The sequence below is a fragment of the Mobula hypostoma genome, chromosome 23 (genome assembly GCF_963921235.1).
Source record: "Mobula hypostoma chromosome 23, sMobHyp1.1, whole genome shotgun sequence".
Classification (NCBI taxonomy): Eukaryota; Metazoa; Chordata; class Chondrichthyes; order Myliobatiformes; family Myliobatidae; genus Mobula; species Mobula hypostoma.
In genome coordinates, this window is record NC_086119.1 from 25,295,958 (window position 1) to 25,314,950 (window position 18,993).

The 18,993-nt window shown below is 39.4% G+C and overlaps 1 protein-coding gene across 3 annotated transcripts in view; it reads right to left on the reverse strand.

Moving 5' to 3' along the window:
* Window positions 1–14,785, reverse strand: part of zgc:174895 (uncharacterized protein LOC100126024 homolog) — a 32,488-nt gene extending 17,703 nt beyond the window's left edge. The window contains exons 1-3 of one of the 3 annotated variants that reach the window (XM_063031080.1): window positions 14,648–14,753; window positions 2,893–3,004; window positions 814–937 (exon numbers count right to left, since the gene is read on the reverse strand). In XM_063031080.1, coding sequence (XP_062887150.1) covers window positions 814–936 — 123 coding nt within the window. In that variant the 5' untranslated portion in view covers window position 937; window positions 2,893–3,004; window positions 14,648–14,753. Of the gene's footprint in view, window positions 1–813; window positions 938–2,892; window positions 3,149–14,647 lie in introns of those variants that run through there. The other 2 variants (XM_063031079.1, XM_063031078.1) reach the window with 2 other exon arrangements.
* Between the last annotated feature and the right edge of the window lie 4,208 nt (window positions 14,786–18,993).

Consider the following 18,993-nt stretch of genomic DNA (forward strand, 5'->3'; position numbering starts at 1 on the left):
GGATTTACTTTGTCAGGTCTTTTCTGGGCATTATCCAGCTCCTGATGAATTTGCCCAGATGGGATTCACACACGGTTTCTGCAGTGAGGCACAGGTTAAAAATAGGCAGATCCTGTTCAGCTTTTACTCTCTCTGTGTCATTCACGCTGACCAATATCTAAACAATATTTATTATAGCTGGACAACAGTAAAGATCTGAAAATAAACTAACAGTCTACCTTAAAGGCCAGTGATGTTGTGGGGATGGAACTGGACTCTCTCACGGTGGTGTCTGAAAAGAGGATGCTGTCCAAGTTGCATGCCATCTTGGGCAATGTCTCCCATCCACTAAATAATGGACTGGTTGGGCACAGGAGTACATTCAACCAGAGACTCATTCCTCCAAGATGCAGCACAGAGCGTCATAGGAAGTCATTCCTGCCTGTGGCCATCAAACTTTATAACTTCTCCCTTGGAGGGTCAGACACCCTGAGCCAATAGGCTGGTCCTGGACTTATTTCCTGGCATAATTTACATATTACTATTTAATTATTTATGGCTTTATTACTATCTAATTATTTATGGTGCAACTGTAACGAAAACCAATTTCCCTCAGGATCAATAAAGTATGAATATGACTATGACTAAAAAAAGTTACAAAATAAAGTACGAGATTAACCTGAGTATTTCAATAACCTTCGTCTTCCTTTGCTAGGAAAGAGTCAATGTCTGATGATCTATGATTACTTTTATACTGTACTGCATTGGTCATGAAATTCCATATCAATAGAAGTGTTTAGTTGTTATGGACCATGTGTTATTGAGCTAACTAACCTGTTGGTTACAATAGAGTCTGGAAGGATCAAGCCAGGCATATGATGGGCCCTTGATGTTGGGTGCCATTAAAGCTAAGTACCATCCTTTGGCACGCTCTGCTGGGGTAGTCAATACGTTCATGCTAGAGAAAGAAACAATGTAAAATTATATCGGAAATGCAGCACAGAAACAAGGCCAATCAATCCAAGAGGTCTATACTGATGTTTAAGCTTCAGAAACTTTCCTTCCCTTCATCCCTCCCCTTAAATATATTACTTATACTTAAAAATTCAAAGTAAATTTGTTATCAAAGTACAAATATGTCACTATAGATAACCTTGAGATTTATTGTCTTGCAGCCAAACTCAATAAATCTATAGAATAATAACCATAACAGAATCCATGAAAGACCGCCCAACTGGGGCATTCAACCAGGGTGCTGAAGTCAACAAACTGTGTAAATACAAAAAGAAGAAATAATAAAATAATAAATAAATAAACAATAAAACTCAAGGACATGAGTGGAAGAGTCCTTGAAAGTGAGTCTATTGGTTGTGTGACCATTTCAATGATGGGGGAAGTGAAGCTGAGTGAAGCTATTCCCTTTAGTTCATGAGCCTGATGGTTGATGGGTGGTAACTGTTCCGAAATCTGGTGGTGTGAGACTTGATGGCAGCAGCAAGAAGAGAGCATGTCCTGGGTGGTGGGGCCCATGGTGATGGATGCTGCTTTCCTGCAACAGCATTTCATGTAGATATGTTCAATGGTTAGGAGGGCTTTTCCTGTGATGTACTGGGCCATATCCACTAATTTTCGTAGGATTTTTTTGCAAGGTACAAAAGAGATCAACAAAAACTACACAAAGTAAGAAGTTAAGTCCTCTTTTGAAACAAAGCCTAAGAACAAGGCCAAAAAACAAAACCTACTCCCCAAATAGTTAAAACGAAGCTAAATAACTAGGCCTAATAGTACTAATTGGATCTATAAAATTAGACCATTGAGAATATGACTGTTCCCTATAAAATTAATCCAGACTGGGGTTCCCCACACACAAAAGAGATCACCGAAAATTACACAAAGCAGGGAAGTTATGTCTTCCTGAACAGCTCTGTACATCCCCCACTACAGAACCACACCCCCCCACCCAGGCAGACCAACTCTAGGGGTAGCCCACCCTATCCTGTAGGTAGATGTACATCATATAATGCTCCAGAAGAGCTGTCCCCAAGCAGCACAAGCGAAAACCTTCTCAGCAAGGCCCCACTCTCTCTCCCCACCAGGCCCTTCTCCCTTTCTCCGCCAGGCCCCTCTCCTTCTCCCCGCAGAACTCCAGTCTTTCTCTCCAGCAGGCCCCACTCCCTTTGCCCAGCCAAGTCTACCACAGCCTCTCACTGCCAAACCCCAACCCTACCCCTATCCCTAACACTAACCTCCACACATCCCACAAACCCAGGCCCACACCACAACAAACCCATATTTCCCTCCTGTGCCCTGGGTCTTTTTAAGCTATTGTTTCTGTAGCCAAAAATAAATGGGACATTGGTATTTATTCAATATTTTGTATAAATACCATGCTAGTATCTGCAAAAGATGAAATAAAAAGTGCAATGTCTATATTGGTTCATGAGTCTGTGCAGCCTTTCAGATTTAGCACACAAGACACACGAAAGCAGAAGCAGGAGTTGGCCACCTCTCCCCTCGAGTCTGCGCTGCAATTTAGTATGATGATAGCGGATCCACACAGACTTCTTCCTTTTCTGTGCTAGTTCCCAATGCCCTATGTTCCTATAATCCCCCAAAAAGTTATTGCCTACCTCCACCTTAACTACTTCTAATAATCTAACTTTAAATGGAAAATGATGAGAAAACTGAATTTCTTAATTGCTGCTCTTATATTCTACAACACACTCTTTCCCAGACAAGACTATTTACCCGCATTTAGATCAAAGTAAAATCTGAAGTCAACTACGTTTCAATCAGCACTGAATGCACACAAAAATAGAAAGTTGCTTTAGTTTTGAGTCCTCCCACAATTAACATGTGAAATCGGGGTTCTGTCTTTGATGTCTGCACATGTGATAATTGTCCCAGACATACCCAGTCCTTCCTCCTTCTCCTCCTTGGGAGCTGCTCCTCGTGTTTCAACCTTCTGTCTTGATTCCTCTTCAAATTCTTGGAAAATATCATTTCCGTTCAGTGAAATCCATTTCTGCAATTTTAATATTAACTACACTTGAATGCTAAAACTGAGGGCAGGAAAAGTCTTGACTCCAATTTTGATTAAAGAAATAATGGATCTATTACTTGGTTGGTTTGACTCCCGTGCTTTGGAGCTGCTGCGATAATGCTTGCACAAGTGGTTAGTAAATCTTAGGGTCAGCTGCAAAAATAGATTTGCTCCACCCATGAAATCTAAAATAGACCTTGAAGTTAACCAAGACTGTCCTGGATATTAGAAATATTAATGTAAATAATTCTAAATTCAATTTTCTGCTGCTTCTTAATATCAAGCTGGACAGAGTACAGAGATTGAGGTTTCAATAATTAATCTAGATTTTGTAATATTTCAAACAATTTCAGCTTGTGATCAGTTTTCTCAATCTAAACTTACAGCATTGCAATGCGAATAATTTGCATTGCGCAGCATACTGTGTTGTTAGCAGAGATTTGAGACACAGGCCCTACTTTCTTATGACACAGGAGACTATTTTGGCCAATGAAGTCTATGCCAGTTTTCAGACCAATCCCATTCCTCAAATAATTTTCCTTGTAATATATAATCTCCTATCAATCCTCTTCAGGTTCACCAGGGACAGGGACATTTACAGCAGTTAATTCACTGATCAACCTGGACATCCTTAGGATGTGCGAGGACACTCACTCAGTTAGAGAGAGAATGTAAACTCCACTCAGACAGCATCAGGTTTTGGGACTGACTCCAGGTCACTGGAACTGAGAGATATCTGCTCTGTCAACTCTACCTGATGCTGAGAAACTGGAAACTTCTCAGGGTACAATAGATATGATCAATTTATAATCTTCCTCAATAACATTGTTATATGTATTGCTTGCTTAATGTTATATTAGAATCAAAATCGTATCTATTGTCACTGAAGTTTATGGTTTTGTGACAATAGCACAGTGCAGGCATAACAAATAACCACAAGTCACAAAAAAAATCTGTGCAAAAAGGGAAAAAACAAGATTTGAGACGTTCATGTATTTGACTGAATTGCTTTGATAATACTGGCCAACAATTTTTTTTTAGAAGTTTTGCTTCTAAAAATTCCTCAGAATTTTTTTTTTGTTTATGATACTCCGTTTGAAGCTGAATACAAATGTAATTTCAGGCAACTTGTACCATGTAGGAATTTGGAGAAATAAGAAATTAACTTTTATTGAATATAATGTGTTTCATTGCATAATGGTGCTGACACTTTGCAATAGTTCAACTAAGCTAAAAATATGTTTTTGATGATTTTAATTTGTACTCATTGTCTGAGGCTTCTCGCTCTAGTGTCCAACAGTAATCAGCCAGCATTGATGGATTCCAGTTGCTCTGATACCATTTCTCCATGACTGCCATGTCCTGGTGAAGCTTTTCACCATGCTCATCATTGACAGCGCCAGGATTTGCAGGGAAGATGTGTAAATGGGAATGCAGAAAATGAAACTTTAGTGACTTGCTGCACTTAATAGTTTCGTGGAGGCCAAGTCCAGGTGTATATTTAAAGCAGAAGTTGATAGAGTCCTGACTGGTCGGGGCATCAACAGATATGGTGAGAGGGCAGGCGTATGGGGTTGAGTGGGATCCAGGATCAACCATGATAAAATGGTGGTGTGGACTTGATGGGCTGAATGGCCTAATTCTGCTCCTATGTCTTATGTTTTTATGGTCTTATGCTTGAAGCATGTTGTCAGCCAGCTGCACGTAGTTTGGTGCTCTGTAATTGCCAAGAAACTTTTTCAACAACATCCTTGAATGGCTTCCATTTGATTAAAGTTCTTCAAATTGCCTGTTTTCGGTGACCTGTTGATTTGTGGACCAACAAAAATGCCTTCTTTAATCTTGGCATCAATTATTTTGACTTGATTTATAAATTGAAATAACAAATATGGGCATTTCAAAGAGTGGTGTGTGACAGGGAAATTTCATGGCGATTTTCATGATCTGCAGCCCAAAATCAATAAGATACACCCAAAAGTATTCAAGAAACAAAATCTTTGTTGTCCAGCGTAATGGAAAGTGGTTCTGCTGTCAGTGACGATGTAGGATTGAAATTTTCTTTCTGGGCTGATAGACATGAGAGATAGCATTTGTCATCTTCACCTGGTTTACTTTACAAATAGGGATCTCATTACAAAATTCACTGAAAACATGGCCCTGATTTTCACTGTCAGGCTCAAGTGATCAGTGCTCTTCAATCATTACACTGACATTTGAAAGTTCCACTGAACTCAGTGATGAAGGAAGTACAACCAGAAAGCCAATACTCTCATCCAGAAACCAATGGCAAACCTCAAGCACGTAGAGCAGGGGCAAACACTATGAGGTGGAAGATGTCAAATTATAACTATGTGTTCCTTAGGGCCCGTGTAACATCGGCTTGTTAATTTGTTTCTTGGGTTGAGAGGCTTTGTTCTATGAGACAGGATTGAGTGGAGAGAGAGTGTCTCAGTCTTAAGGAGCATAGAAGAAAAAGGAACCTATTAAAGGATGCACAGAAGCATAGCGGTTAGCATAATGCTGCTACAGCCCCAGCTGTAAGATTGGCTTTCAATTCCCTCCGCTATCTGTAAGGAGTTTGTACGTTCTTGCCATGATCGTGTGGGTCTCCTCCAGGTGATTCGGATTCCTCCCACATTGCAAAGACATACAGGTTAGGGGTGGTGAATTGTGGGCATCGTATGTTGACACTTACAGGCCGCCCAGCACGATCATCGCTGAATTGATTTGATACAAATGACACATTTCAGTGTATGTTTCGATGTACTGCACATGTGACAAATAAAACTCATCTTTAGGATGTTGAATGGCTATTTCCCTTGGCTTCAAGTAGGGGGCATTATCTCAATACATTTAGGACTATGATATGAAGGAATTCTCTCACCTATAGAGGAGTGCAAATCCTTGGAATTTTCTACTCTAAAGGGTTGTGGATACCCACTCTAAGTACATTCAAGGCTAATATGATCAATTATGGGAAGCATGAGGGACATCCAGGCTGACTATACACTGCTGGCCTGTTGCATGGATGCCTATGGTGATTAAAGACTTTTTAGCATAATATCCTTTAGAGCAGGGGTTCCCAACACTTTTTTATGCCATGGACCAGTACCATTAACCGAGGGGTCCATAGACCCCAGGACGGGAGCTCCTGCTCTACAGAGACCTGAGACCTGTGAGAATGACAAGCAGTGCTATACATTTTTAACCCAACAGATAAAGAATCCTTGCCTTAGCACACAGAGCAGACTTCCGTGTCTGATGTTCCAAATGTTCGTGATTTTGTGTGTAATAAATGAATAGAAAGAAAATCAAGTCACCAAGTTTACTACTAAGTGCACAAATAAATGGATGTAATGACAAAGTTGATGCAGCATCACTGGCATGTAGCTTCGTACAGCATATACAACATAAATTATACTTAAATTATTCAAGAATGGAAAGGAAAAGACTGTGCAAAACAAGAACCAGAGAAAAATATACAGAAGGGACCCAAATTTGTGTGCTTCACCACAAATATTGATGCAATGCAGAGCAAATGAGAAGCACTTTTCTATGTCTGCACTTAACCACCTGTATAGGTACAAAAACTGCTCTATGATTTATGATTAATAATATTGAGATGTGACAGAATGGCTGTTATCACCACTAGAAAACCTATCCATTGTTATTTCCAACCACATAGATACTCAGAATCAGAATCAGGTTTAATATCACTGACATATGTTGTGCAACTTGTTGTCTTTGCAGCAGCAATACAATGCAATACATAATAATAGAAAAACAGCTTGAATTACAGTAAGTATATACATATTTTTAAAATTTTTGTAGAGATCTGTTTTCACTTCGGCACAGAAGAGTCTTTGTCTGTTGATCAGTGTCAAAACAGCCGAATTAAATCCACTGTGATTCAATGTTGTGAAATCAGAAGTCTTCATGTTTTATTGTTTTACAACATTGAATCACAGTGGTTTTGACACTGATCAACAGAAGAAGACTCTTTCGTGTCAAAGTGAAAACGGATCTCTGCAAAAAAATAAAAATAAAAGGAAGTAGTGAGGTAGTGTTTATGGATTCAATGTCCATTCAGAAATCAGATGGCAAAGGGGAAGAAATTGTTCCTGAATCGCTGAGATTGTTCCATTAGGCTCCTGTATGTCCATCCTGGTGGTAGCAATGAGAACAGGACATGTCCTGTATGATGGGGGACGGACAGAGTGACACACACATACAGATACACACATACACACACACACACACACACACACACACACACACACACACAAACACATTATCTCTCCCTCTCCCTCTAGCTGTATTTCTCAAATAGAGAATGATGCACTTTGATCCCATGACACACTTCTGAAAAAGTTAAGGGGCTTTACCTACAGTGCCCTGACCAATATTTGTTCTACAATGATCATCACAATATAGACTACATATTTTCTCTCACTTTGTTGTTTGTGGGCTCCTGCTGGGCATCAATCAGCTGTTTCACTCCTCCATAAAAGTGCTATCTGCACTTTGAAAACACCTCACTGGTTGTGAAATGCTCAGTGTAAGACACAATAGAAATGTCAATCGTTTTCCTAGAATTATTTTTTATATGACAAAGTGTGCACAGCCCTCAAAATGTAAAGGTGTCTGTGTGTTGGAAGTAAGGGGATGTGCATGTGGGGTGATGTGCTGTTCCTTGTACTAGATGGGGTCACGACTTGGAATTTGTGTATTCTTCGATTACGATGAGGCAGAAAATTCTGTTCCCATGGTAGCGTAGGAGAAGGTGTGATATCGTAGCAGTTAGCACATCATTTTACATCACCAGCAATCACCGATTGCTGCTCAATTCCCACAGCTGTCTGTAAGGAGTTTGTACGTTCTCCCTATGACCACATCGGTGTTGTCCGGGTGCTTCAGTTTCCTCCAATATTCCGAAGACATGTGGGTTAGGGTTAGCCATTTGTAAGTTGTGAGCATGTCAATGGCAATGAAAGCATAGCAACACTTGCGGGCTGCTTCCAACACAATTCCCGCTGATTTGATTTGAAGTAAAATTATGCATTTTATTTTATTTTACCTTTCGATGTATACTGTTGTGTTGTTAACATTTCAATAATATTGAGTAAGCTTGGTTATACATGATTGATTAAGCATTCTTGTTTGTTTAAATAATTCATTATGGGTTATATGTAAAAATACGTTAAATGCATACATCATCGTGCTGCCATTTGATACATGCATGCCTCACTTAAAGTAAACTAAAACTACGCCTGTATTTTTGGACTCTTTGCATTTTCATTTGAATTAATTTAAAGTTTTGAAGTTACAAAACCTAATATGCACATGGCAGATATAGATAATCTTTAGAAAAATCTTTATATCCATGAAGAGGCAAACTGCAAGACCTGCATGGAACATGAAAAGGGAATTCTGTCCAAGTGGATCACATGCGCAAGATGGAAAATGTTTGGTTTTCCAGCTACTTCAATGAATCAAAAGGAAATCCACTCCTGATTTGTGATGCTTTGAACTAGATCTTAGAAGTTGTACATCATTTAGCGAACAAGTTAGCTCAGTGGGTAAAACCAAAATTCTATAACAAATCCTGCGTTAGGATTTCCACATTTAAATTCTTGCAGAATAGTAGCAACTTATGAAAGTGAATGATTTTTTTTTCTGTTTATTGTAGTATATCCGTACTGGATTTCTGGAAGTTTGCTAGTAAGCTTGTGTTTGACTTCCTTCAGATGTAACTGGTCGCTAATTAAACTGCGGTTATTTATCTGATGAAAGGTCATTGTCCTGAAACATTAACTCTTCTCCCCTCTCAACAGATACTTTTTTGAACCTGCTGAATATTTTCAAGGTTTTCTATTCTTAAATCTAGTTTTTTTATACTTGTAGCTTTTTGGTTTTTGGGTCATTGTTCACTCATATAAAATGGCAGAAACAGAAGAGTATTAAATCCAATTCTTAAGTGGCTTTGATCACCATCAGATAGAGTTGGCAATAATACTTGGGAAACCTCTTCTGTTAAGTTACTTACTTTAAAAAGGCAAATGTTTTCCTTGTGTTGTTCTGACAACACACAACACCAAAGAGAGAAAAAAATATATTTGGAGTATAAGAAATGCAAGAGAACACTTAAGAATGAAATCAGGAGGGCTAAAAGAAGGCATGAAGTTGCCTTAGCAGACAAGGCGAGGGAGACTCCTGAGGGATTCTACAGAAACAGTATGTTAAGAACAAAAGGATGGCAGGGCTCAAAATTGGTCCTCTGGAAGATCAGAATGGTAATCCATGCGTGGAGCCAAAACAGATGCATGAGAACTTAAATGAATTTTTTGCATCTGTATTTACTCAGGAGACGGACATAGAGTCTATAGAAGTAAGGCAAAATGGCATCAACATCATGGACCCTATACAGATAACAGAGGAGGAGGTGTTTGTTGTCTGGTGGTAAATCAGGGTGGATAAATCCCCAGGGCCTGGCAAGTCATTCCCTTGGATCCTGCAGGAGGGAACTACAGAAATTTCTGGGGCCCTAGCACAGATGTTTAAATCATCCTTAGGGGCAGGTGAGGAACCAGAGGATAGGATGATAGCTAATGTTGTTCCGCTGTTTAGGAAAGGCTCTAAGAATAAGCCAAGATATTACAGGTCGGTGAGCCTGACATCAGTAATGAGTAAGTTATTGGAAGGTCCTCTAAGGGACCAGATATATGAGTAATTGAATAGACGTGGACTGATTAAGGATAGTCAACATTGCTTTGTGCATGGTAGGATGTGTCTAACCAATTTTTTTAGAGTTTTTGAGGAAGTTACCAGGAAAGATGGTGAAGGCAAGGTAGTGGATGTTGTCTCCATGGAAGCAAGGCATTTGACAAGGTCCCACATGGGAGATTGGGCAAGAAGGTTCAGTCGCTCGGCGTTCAAGAGAAAGTAGTAAATTAGATTGGACATTAGGTTTGTGAGAGAAGCCAGAGAGTGGTAGTAGTTGGTTGCCTCTCTGACTGGAGGCCTGTGACTAGTGGAATGCCACAGGAATCGGCGCTGGGTCCTTTGTTGTTTCTATATCAATGATCTGGATGACAATGTGGTCAACTGGATCAGCAAATTTGAAGATGACACCAAGACTGGCGGTGTAGTGGACAGGAGTAAGGCTATCATGGCTTGCAGAGGGATTTGGACCAGCTGAAAAAAATAGGCTGAAAAATGGCAGATGGGATCTAATGCAGACCAGTGTGAGATTTTGCACGTCAGTACGACCAACCAGGATAAGTCTTACACAGTGAACGGCAGGGTACAGAGGAGTGTGATAGAACAAGGGATCTGGGAATACATGTCCATAGTTCGTTGAAAGTGCCGTCATAGGTAGATAGGGTCGTAAAGAAAGCTTATGGCTCATTGGACTTCATAAATCAAAGTATGGAGTACAGGAGATGGGATGTTATGTTGAAATTGTATATGACTTTAGTGAGGCCTAATTTGGTGTATTGTGTACAGTTTTGGTCACCTACTTACAGGAAAGATGTAAATAAGGTTGAAAAAGTATAGAGGAAATTTACAAGGATGTTGCTGGAGGAGCTGAGTTGTGAGGAATGATTGAACAGGTTAAGGTTTTATTCCTTGTAATGTAGAAGATAGAATGAAGATTTGATAGAGTTATACAAAATTATGAGGGGTATAGATAGGGTAAATGCAAGCAGGCGTTTTCCACCGAGGTTATATGGGATTACAACTGGGGACATGGTTTAAGCGTGAAAGGTGAAAAATTTAAGGGGAGCATGAGGGGAAACTTTTTGACTCAGAGGGTTATGAGATTGTGAAACAAAGTGCCAGCATAAATGATGCATGCAACCTCAATTTCAATGTTTAAGGGAAGTTTGGATAGGTACTTGGATGGTAGGTGTATGGAGGGCTCTGGTCCCGGGGCAGGTTGATGGAAATAGGCAGTTGAAATGGTTTGGCACAGACTAGATGGGCTGAAGGGCCTATTGCTGCACTGTGCTTTTCTTTGACTATGATTCTATAGGGAACTGATGTCTTAAAACATGAGTAACCAATGAAAGCAGATTCAAAATCTTCAAGGTATAAAGACACATTTATTTAGTAGCTTTTTGTATAGTTAAGTTTTATTTCAACAATTCCACATTTGAACGAAATTTTGCAATTCACCTATACTCAAAATTCAAATACACTTGAAATTAAATCAGAGCTACAAGTAAATGACAAACTTGGTATCTTTGATACAATAATCATATTTGGTACTGATTTTCAGTGGCCCAAATGTATTCATTTTATTCTTCCTTAAGACTACCCTCCTGAATTGATTTCCAGATATGAATACTCACTTGGTTAAGTTCCCATTGAAGAACACATTTAATGCACCACAAATATTGTTCTCAAATCGAAATGTATAAACACTGTCCGCAGCAAACCAAAACAGTTTTAAAATACTTCCACACCCATTCCAGGCTTCGGAATAGAATTTTGCAAACACCAAGAGGTCTCTTCACGATTCCCAGTATTTGAAATACATAACATTTTAGGTGTAAGAATTCATGTAAAAGTATTATACTGAAAAAAAAATCCATGTATGAAGATTAAGAGATTTCATTCAGGAACCATTGCTTATAAAGTTACACATCAGTACTGATGATTCCTTATCATAGTTCAGAATGTACACTTCCAGCCTTTGACCCCATCCATAGGTCTCATAAAGATTCCTTCTTCCACCTTCCAAGAATTTTATTGGTTTGAACACTGCATGCCATGAACTTCACGTTGGCCATTTATTGAAGACAGGAAATGGGATGTTATGTTGAAGTTGTGTAAGACATTGGTGGGGCCTAATTTGGAGTATCATGCGCAGTTTTGGTGACCTAACTACAGGAAAGATGTAAATAAGGTTGAAAGAGTAGAGAGAAAATTTACAAAGATGTTGCCAGGTCCGGAGGACCTGCGTTATATGGAAAGATTGAAAAGATTAGGTTATTCCTTGGAACACAGAAGACTGAGAGGGAATTTGATAGAGATGTACAAAATTATGAGGGGTATAGATAGGGTAAATGCAAGTAGGCTTTTTCCACTGAGGTTGGGTAGAACTACAACTAGAGGTTATGAGTTAAGGGTGAAAACTGAAAGGTTTAAAGGGAATATAAGGAGAAACTTCTTCACTCAAAAAGTCGTGAGAGTACGGAATGAGCTGTCAGCACAAGTGGTGCATGCGAGCTTGATTTCAGCATTTAAGAGAAGTTTGGATAGGTACATGAACAGTAGGGGTATGGGGAGCTATGGTCCCAGTGCAGGTCAATCAGAGTAGGCAGTTGAAATGGTTTGCCACAGACGGGACAGGCCAAAGGGCTTATTTCTGTGCTATGCTTTTCTATGACCCTATGACTCTAACTGATGCAGAAGTTACAGTTCTGTTGTACTGTCTGTTATTCTTCATTATTTCCTATCTCATATGTCATTATAATGTAGAAGGAGTCCATTTGGCCCATTGAGATTATGCCAGCTTTTAGAGTAATCCTACTTGTCTCTGTACCCAGTTCTCTCTTACTCTAACCCTAATGCATGCCCATTAACAACAACTTCCATTTCCCTTATCAACAACACTACGACCAGGGAAATTTACAGGAGCCGATTCACTTAACAGGTAATACATCTTTGGAGTGGGGGAGAGAATCGGAGCAGGCTGTCAAAATCTATTCGTAAACACCAGAAATTCTGAAAACGCTGGAAATCCAAATCAACATGCACAAAATGCTGGAAGAACTCAGTGGATCAGGCAGCAACCATGGAAATGATAAACAGACAATGTTTCGGGCCGCAGGACTGGAAAGGAAGGGAGAAGACTTCAGAGTGAGGCACAGGAGGATAGCTGGAAAGTGAAAGGTAAAGCCAGGTGGATAGGAAAGGTAAAGGGCTGGGGAGGCGGTGATCACTGGCAGAACATGCAAACTCCACACAGACAGCACTGAAACTTACAGTTGGACCTATGATATGATTTGGGTTGTTCTCCCTACAGTGTTGGAGCCTGAGGGAAGAACTGGTACAAGTTTTTTTTAATTATGAGAAGCATTGATAATTTAGATATTTCCTTCCCTAAGGTAGAAATATCAAACACTAGAGGATATGCTTTGAAGTTATAAGGGGGTTGCTTAAAGGTGATGTGAGGGGCAATTTTTTTATGGAACAAGTAGTAATTGGTTATTGGGGCAGGCAGTTTGGTAAAGTTCAAGAGACTTTTAGATAGATAGATTAATATGAAGGGAATGGAGGGACTCAACTCAAAGTTCAGAAGTTCAAAATAAACTTAATGATCAGTTTGAAGTCAAAAGGACAGCTTTGCAAACAGTTACACTCTATAGAACACAAGATGTTGATTCACAGCAACTGAACTGACTTCTCAAGAGTTGCAGTGTAAGATAATGGGTTATTGAATTGGGCATGTTTCAAACCAGGTAAGTTATTTAGTTCAAGGAAACTTCCAGACCAGATTGATAATACAATGTCACTTAGCAGGTCAAATGACTGATCTGTTACTGGAAAGTTTGTATGCTCAAGGAGTCAGCTTCACAGCATTAATTGTGGGAATCTGGGAACTGGTCGCTAAGAAGCTTTTAGACTGTGTAAAAAGGATATTTGAAAAAATATCATTTACATGTGAAGTCAAACAACTGGCAGAAAAACAGTATAAATGTAGAGAGCAGCTTAGGCTTATTAGAACGGATAAACAACAGCAAGAAAAATGATAGGAAGATGGAGTGATGAATCTATTCCTCTGCCTTCGGTTTCTGTGTTGAATAATTCATTTGTCTGCATCATTGGTATGTTATTTTAGCTTATAGCAATTGTACCTATGGTTTGATAAACCTTTATGTTTTAATTGTAATTTGGAAATGCTGTTCAAGATAAAAAATCCTCTTTGAGTTTTAAATGCATTGTTAGAGTTTTGTCTGGATTTAAACCTGCTTCACTAAAAATAAATGAACTGTGTTTAAACTTTTTTTTAGCTGGAAGTGTCTCCTCCTTCATAGGGAGGGGAGGAACATTGTTCAAATAATGGGTATTCGCAGCTAACCTCACCATGGAGAATAAGCAGAGAAGTGAACTAATTTTTGAAAAGTAGGTAGTTACAGCATAATCTTTTATTGGGACTACTCATGGCTATTTATATCTGATAGAGCTTAACGTCTTCGTTTGAGTTTAGAACTTCATTGTAATCAAACCCAATATCATCACAAAAGTATGTACTTATCACTATATACTATCCTGAGATTGATTTTCTTGCAGGCATTCAGCTGGTGATATTAAAAGAACTAACAGTCTTGAGGGAGGGTGGCATGAATTACTGTTCTTACACATTTACACTATTTTTCTCGAGTTACAATGATCCTCAGTGGAGTAACACAAAAATTCCAAGTCACAATACACAAAAGCATTCTTTACTCATTTAAAGACAATAGCACAAAGTAACTGGAAACACAATGGTAAAAAACATTTCCCTAATCAGAGCCCAGAATATTGGAAGGCAGACTGTTTTCTGTTAGCCTTTTCCCTTATGAAATGTTCAAACAATCTGTACTCAAGTGAACAAAATAACAAAAAAAGATTTACCTTTCTGAATGCTGATTGCTTCTCAAAGGTATTTCTCCAGTTTTAAAAACACTTCCCGAGAGGAATCTGATGTCTAATTGAAGCTTCTATTCTCAGAGTTTTTCATTTCTGCAACTTGGACTTTGTCTCCCTTTTTATTTTGTTAACCTATGAGCAACTGTCACAGTTGGAGGGCGGGAGGGGGGAGGCAAAGAAATCTTGATATATTAACTAATCCTGTGTGTTCTGTAAACCTTTCAAACCAAACTGCAGACTGTGTACCTGTGGAAATTTCCCAGCTAACCTGATCGTCAAAATGTACATAAGGCTTAGAGCCAGAGATGCTAATCACATCAACAAATTAGTTCTTCAAGCATGTGTTTTTACCACTAGCTACACTAATAGAATGTAACTTTAAAAAAAAATTTGTGCACTCCATCAGTATACCCTGAGTTCTGCTTTAATCGTATCAGTTCATATTATCACATGGGTGGATTTCGATTTCCTGAAGCTGAGCAGCCATTTAAAGGCAAGAAGCCACGTTAAACACTGCTTTGGAAAATAAAGGAAACACAAATTTTGAAGACAAAATTCCCGATGACCTGTAAAGTTCTGCCTTATCTGAAAAGACACTAAAACTGTTCATCTCTGGACATTGTGGTGCTGGATTGACAGGTTTCCCAGACCACTGGATGTTAATGTAATTAACACCTCAACACACTAATAATCGATTTTGAGAACAAGCACAAAGTGCTGGAGGAACTCTGTGGGTCAAAGGGTCTCGCTCGGAAAAGTAAACTGTTTATTCCATAGATTCTGCCTGACCTGCTGAGTTCTTTCATCATCTTGTATGTGTTGATCAAGAATTCCTGCATCTGCAGAATTTCTTGTGTCTAATTGATTTCGTTTTGTTACATAAATCTACAAGACACACGAACAGAATTAGGCCATCGGCTAATCAAGTCTGCTCCACCATTCAATCATTGCTGATTTATCTTCCCTGTCAACCCCATCCTCCTGCCTTCTCCCCGTAACCTTTGATGCCCTTACTAATCAAGAACCAAACAACTTCTGTTTTAAATATAACCAATGAATTGACTGCTATAGCTTCTGTAGCAATGAATTCCACAAATTCACCACCCTCTGACCAAAAGATATTCCTCCTCATCTTTGTTCTAAAGGGATGCTCTTGTATTCTGAGGCTGTGCCATTTGGTCCTAGACTCTATCACAATTAGAAACATCCTTTCAACATCCACTCTATCTAGACCTTTCAATACTCAATAGGTTTCAATGAGATTCCACCTCAGTTTTCTAAATTCCAGCGAATACAAGCCCAGAGCTATCATAGTCTCCTCGTTAACCCTTTCATTCCCAGGATCATTCTCATGAACCTCGTCTGGATCATCTCCAATGCCAGAACATCCTTTCTTAGATATGGGCACAAAACTGTCTACAATACTCCAAACGTGATTTGACCATTGCTTATGAAACCTCAGCATTACATCCTTCCTTTAATATTCTAGTCCGTTTGTATTTATCTTCATTACTATTGACTCAGCCTGCAAGTTAACCTTTAGAGAATCCTGCAGCAGGACTCCCAAGTCCCTCTGCATTTCAGATTTCAGATTTCAGTCCCTATTTAGAAACTAGTCTATGTCTTTATTCTTTCTATAAAAGTGCATGGCCGTACATTTCCCTACATCGTGTTCCATCTGCCACTTGTTTGCCCAATCTCCTGATCTGTTCAAGTCACATCAGCAGATTGTTTGCTTCCTCACCACTACCTGCCACTCCACCTACGTTTCTATCATTTGCAAACTTGGCCACAAAGCGAAGTTTTGGCTTTGTATTTGCTGGAGTTCCATCATCCAGATCATTAATATAAAGTAGCTGTCCCAACACTTCTAGTCACGGGCATAGTGACTAATTAATTCTGCACAGTTAATTTTCTCCTGATTTTACAGTCAATAGTTGGCCAATTGAGCTGAATGGACTGGAAGCCAGATGAGTTAGAAGTTCAATACAAGACCATAAGATACTGGAGCAAAGTTAGGCTATTTGGCCCAATGAGTCTGCTCCACTATTTCATCATGGCTGATCCAATTTTCCTCTTTGTCCCTATCTTCTCTATCTCCTGCCTTCTCCAGGTATCCCTTCATGCCCTGACCATTCGAGAATCTATCAACTTCTGCCTTAAATATACATAAAGACTTGGTCGCCACAGCTGCCTGTGGCAAAGAATTCCACAGATTCACCACTCCCCTTTATTCCTACTCTTTGTCTCCTGCCAATCAGCCATTGCTTTATCCATGCTAGAATCTTTCCTGTAATACCATGGGCTCGTAGCTTGTTAAGCAGCCTCATGTGTGACACCTTGTCAAAGGCCTTCTGAAAATCCAAGTTCACAACATCAACTGATTCTCCTTTGTTTATCCTGTTTGTTATTTCCTCAAAAAATTCCAACAGATATGTCAGGCAAGAATTTCCCTTGAGGAAATCATGCTGACTACGGCCTATTTTATCATGTGCCTCCAAGCAACTTGAGAACTTATCCTTAATAATCGACTCCAATATCTTTCCAACCACTGAGGTCAGACTATCTGGTCTAGAGTTTCTGCCTCTCTACTTTCTAGAAAAGTGTAGTGATATCTGCAATTTTCAAGTCTTCTGGAACCATTCCAGAATCTAGTAATCTTGACAGATCATTACTAATGCCTCCACAATCTCTTCGGTCACCTCTTTCAGAAGCTTGGGGTGTATACCATCTGGTCCCGGTGACTTATCTATCTTCAAACCTTTCAGTTTCCCAAGTACCTTCTCTCTATTTATGGTAACTTCACACACTTCATGACCCCTGACACCTGGAACTTCCATGTACTGCTAGCGTCTTCCGCAGTGTAGACCGATACAAAATATTTATTCAGTTCATCCCCCATTACTACCTCTCCAGCGTTGTTTTCCAGCGGTCCGATATCCACTCTCACCTCTCTTTTACACTTTATGTATCTGAAGAAACTTCGGGTATTCTCTTTAACATTACTGGCTAGCTTACCTTTGTATTCCATCTTTACCTTCTTAATGACCTTTTTAGTTGCTTTCTGTTGGTTTTTAAAAGTTTCTTAATTCTATAACTTCTCGGTAATTTTTGCTCTATTATATTAAATAAGGCTTTAAAAAAGGCTCTAAAAGTAATCTGGGAAATTATAGGCTGGTAAGTTTGACATCGGTGGTAGGTAAATTATTTGAAGGAGTACTAAGATATAGGACCTACAAGTATTTGGATAGACAGGGACTTATTAGGGAGAGTCAATATGGCTTTGTGCCTGGTAGGTCATGTTTAACAAATCTATTAGAGTTTTTCGAGGAGGTTACCAGGAAAGTGGATGAAGGGTAGGCAGTGGATGTTGTCTACATGGACTTCAGTAAGGCCTTTGACAAGGTCCTGCATGGGAGGTTAGTTAGGAAGATTAAGTCGCTAGGTATATATGGAGAGATGGTAAATTGGATTAGACATTGGCTCAATGGAAGAGGCCAGAGAGTGTAGTAGAGGATTGTTTCTCTGAGTGGAGGCCTGTGACTAGTGGTGTGCCACAGGGATCAGTGCAGGTTCCATTGTTATTTGTCATCTATATCAATGATCTGGATGATAATGTGGTTAAGTTGGATCAGCAAATTTGCGGATGATACAAAGATTGGAGGTGTAGTGGACAGTGACAAAGGTTTACAAAGTTTGCAGAGAGATTTGGACCAGCTGGAAAAATGGGCTGAAAAGTGGCAGATGGAATTTAATACAGACAAGTCTGAGGTATTGCACTTTGGAAGGACAAACCAAGGTAGAACATACAAGGTAAATGGTAGGGCACTGAGGAGTGCAGTAGAATAGACGGATCTGAGAATACAGATACAAAATTCCCTAAAAGTGGCGTCACAGGTAGATAGGGTCGTAAAGAGAGCTTTTGGTACTTTGGCCTTTATTAATCAAAGTATTGAGTATAAGAGTTGGAATGTTATGGTGAGGTTGTATAAGGCATTGGTGAGGCCGAATTTGGAGTATTGTATTCAGTTTTGGTCACCAAATTACAGGAAGGATATAAATAAGATTGAAAGAGTGCAGAGAAGGTTTACAAGGATGTTGCCGGGACTTGAGAAACTGAGTTACAGAGAAAGGTTGAATAGGTTAAGACTTTATTCCCTGGAGCATAGAAGAATGAGGGAAGATTTGATAGAGGTATATAAAATTTTGATGGGTATAGATAGAGTGAATGCAAGCAGGCTTTTTCCACTGAGGCTAGGGGAGAAAAAAACCAGAGGATATGGGTTAAGGGTGAAGGGGGAAAATTTAAAGAGAATATTGTGGGGGGGCTT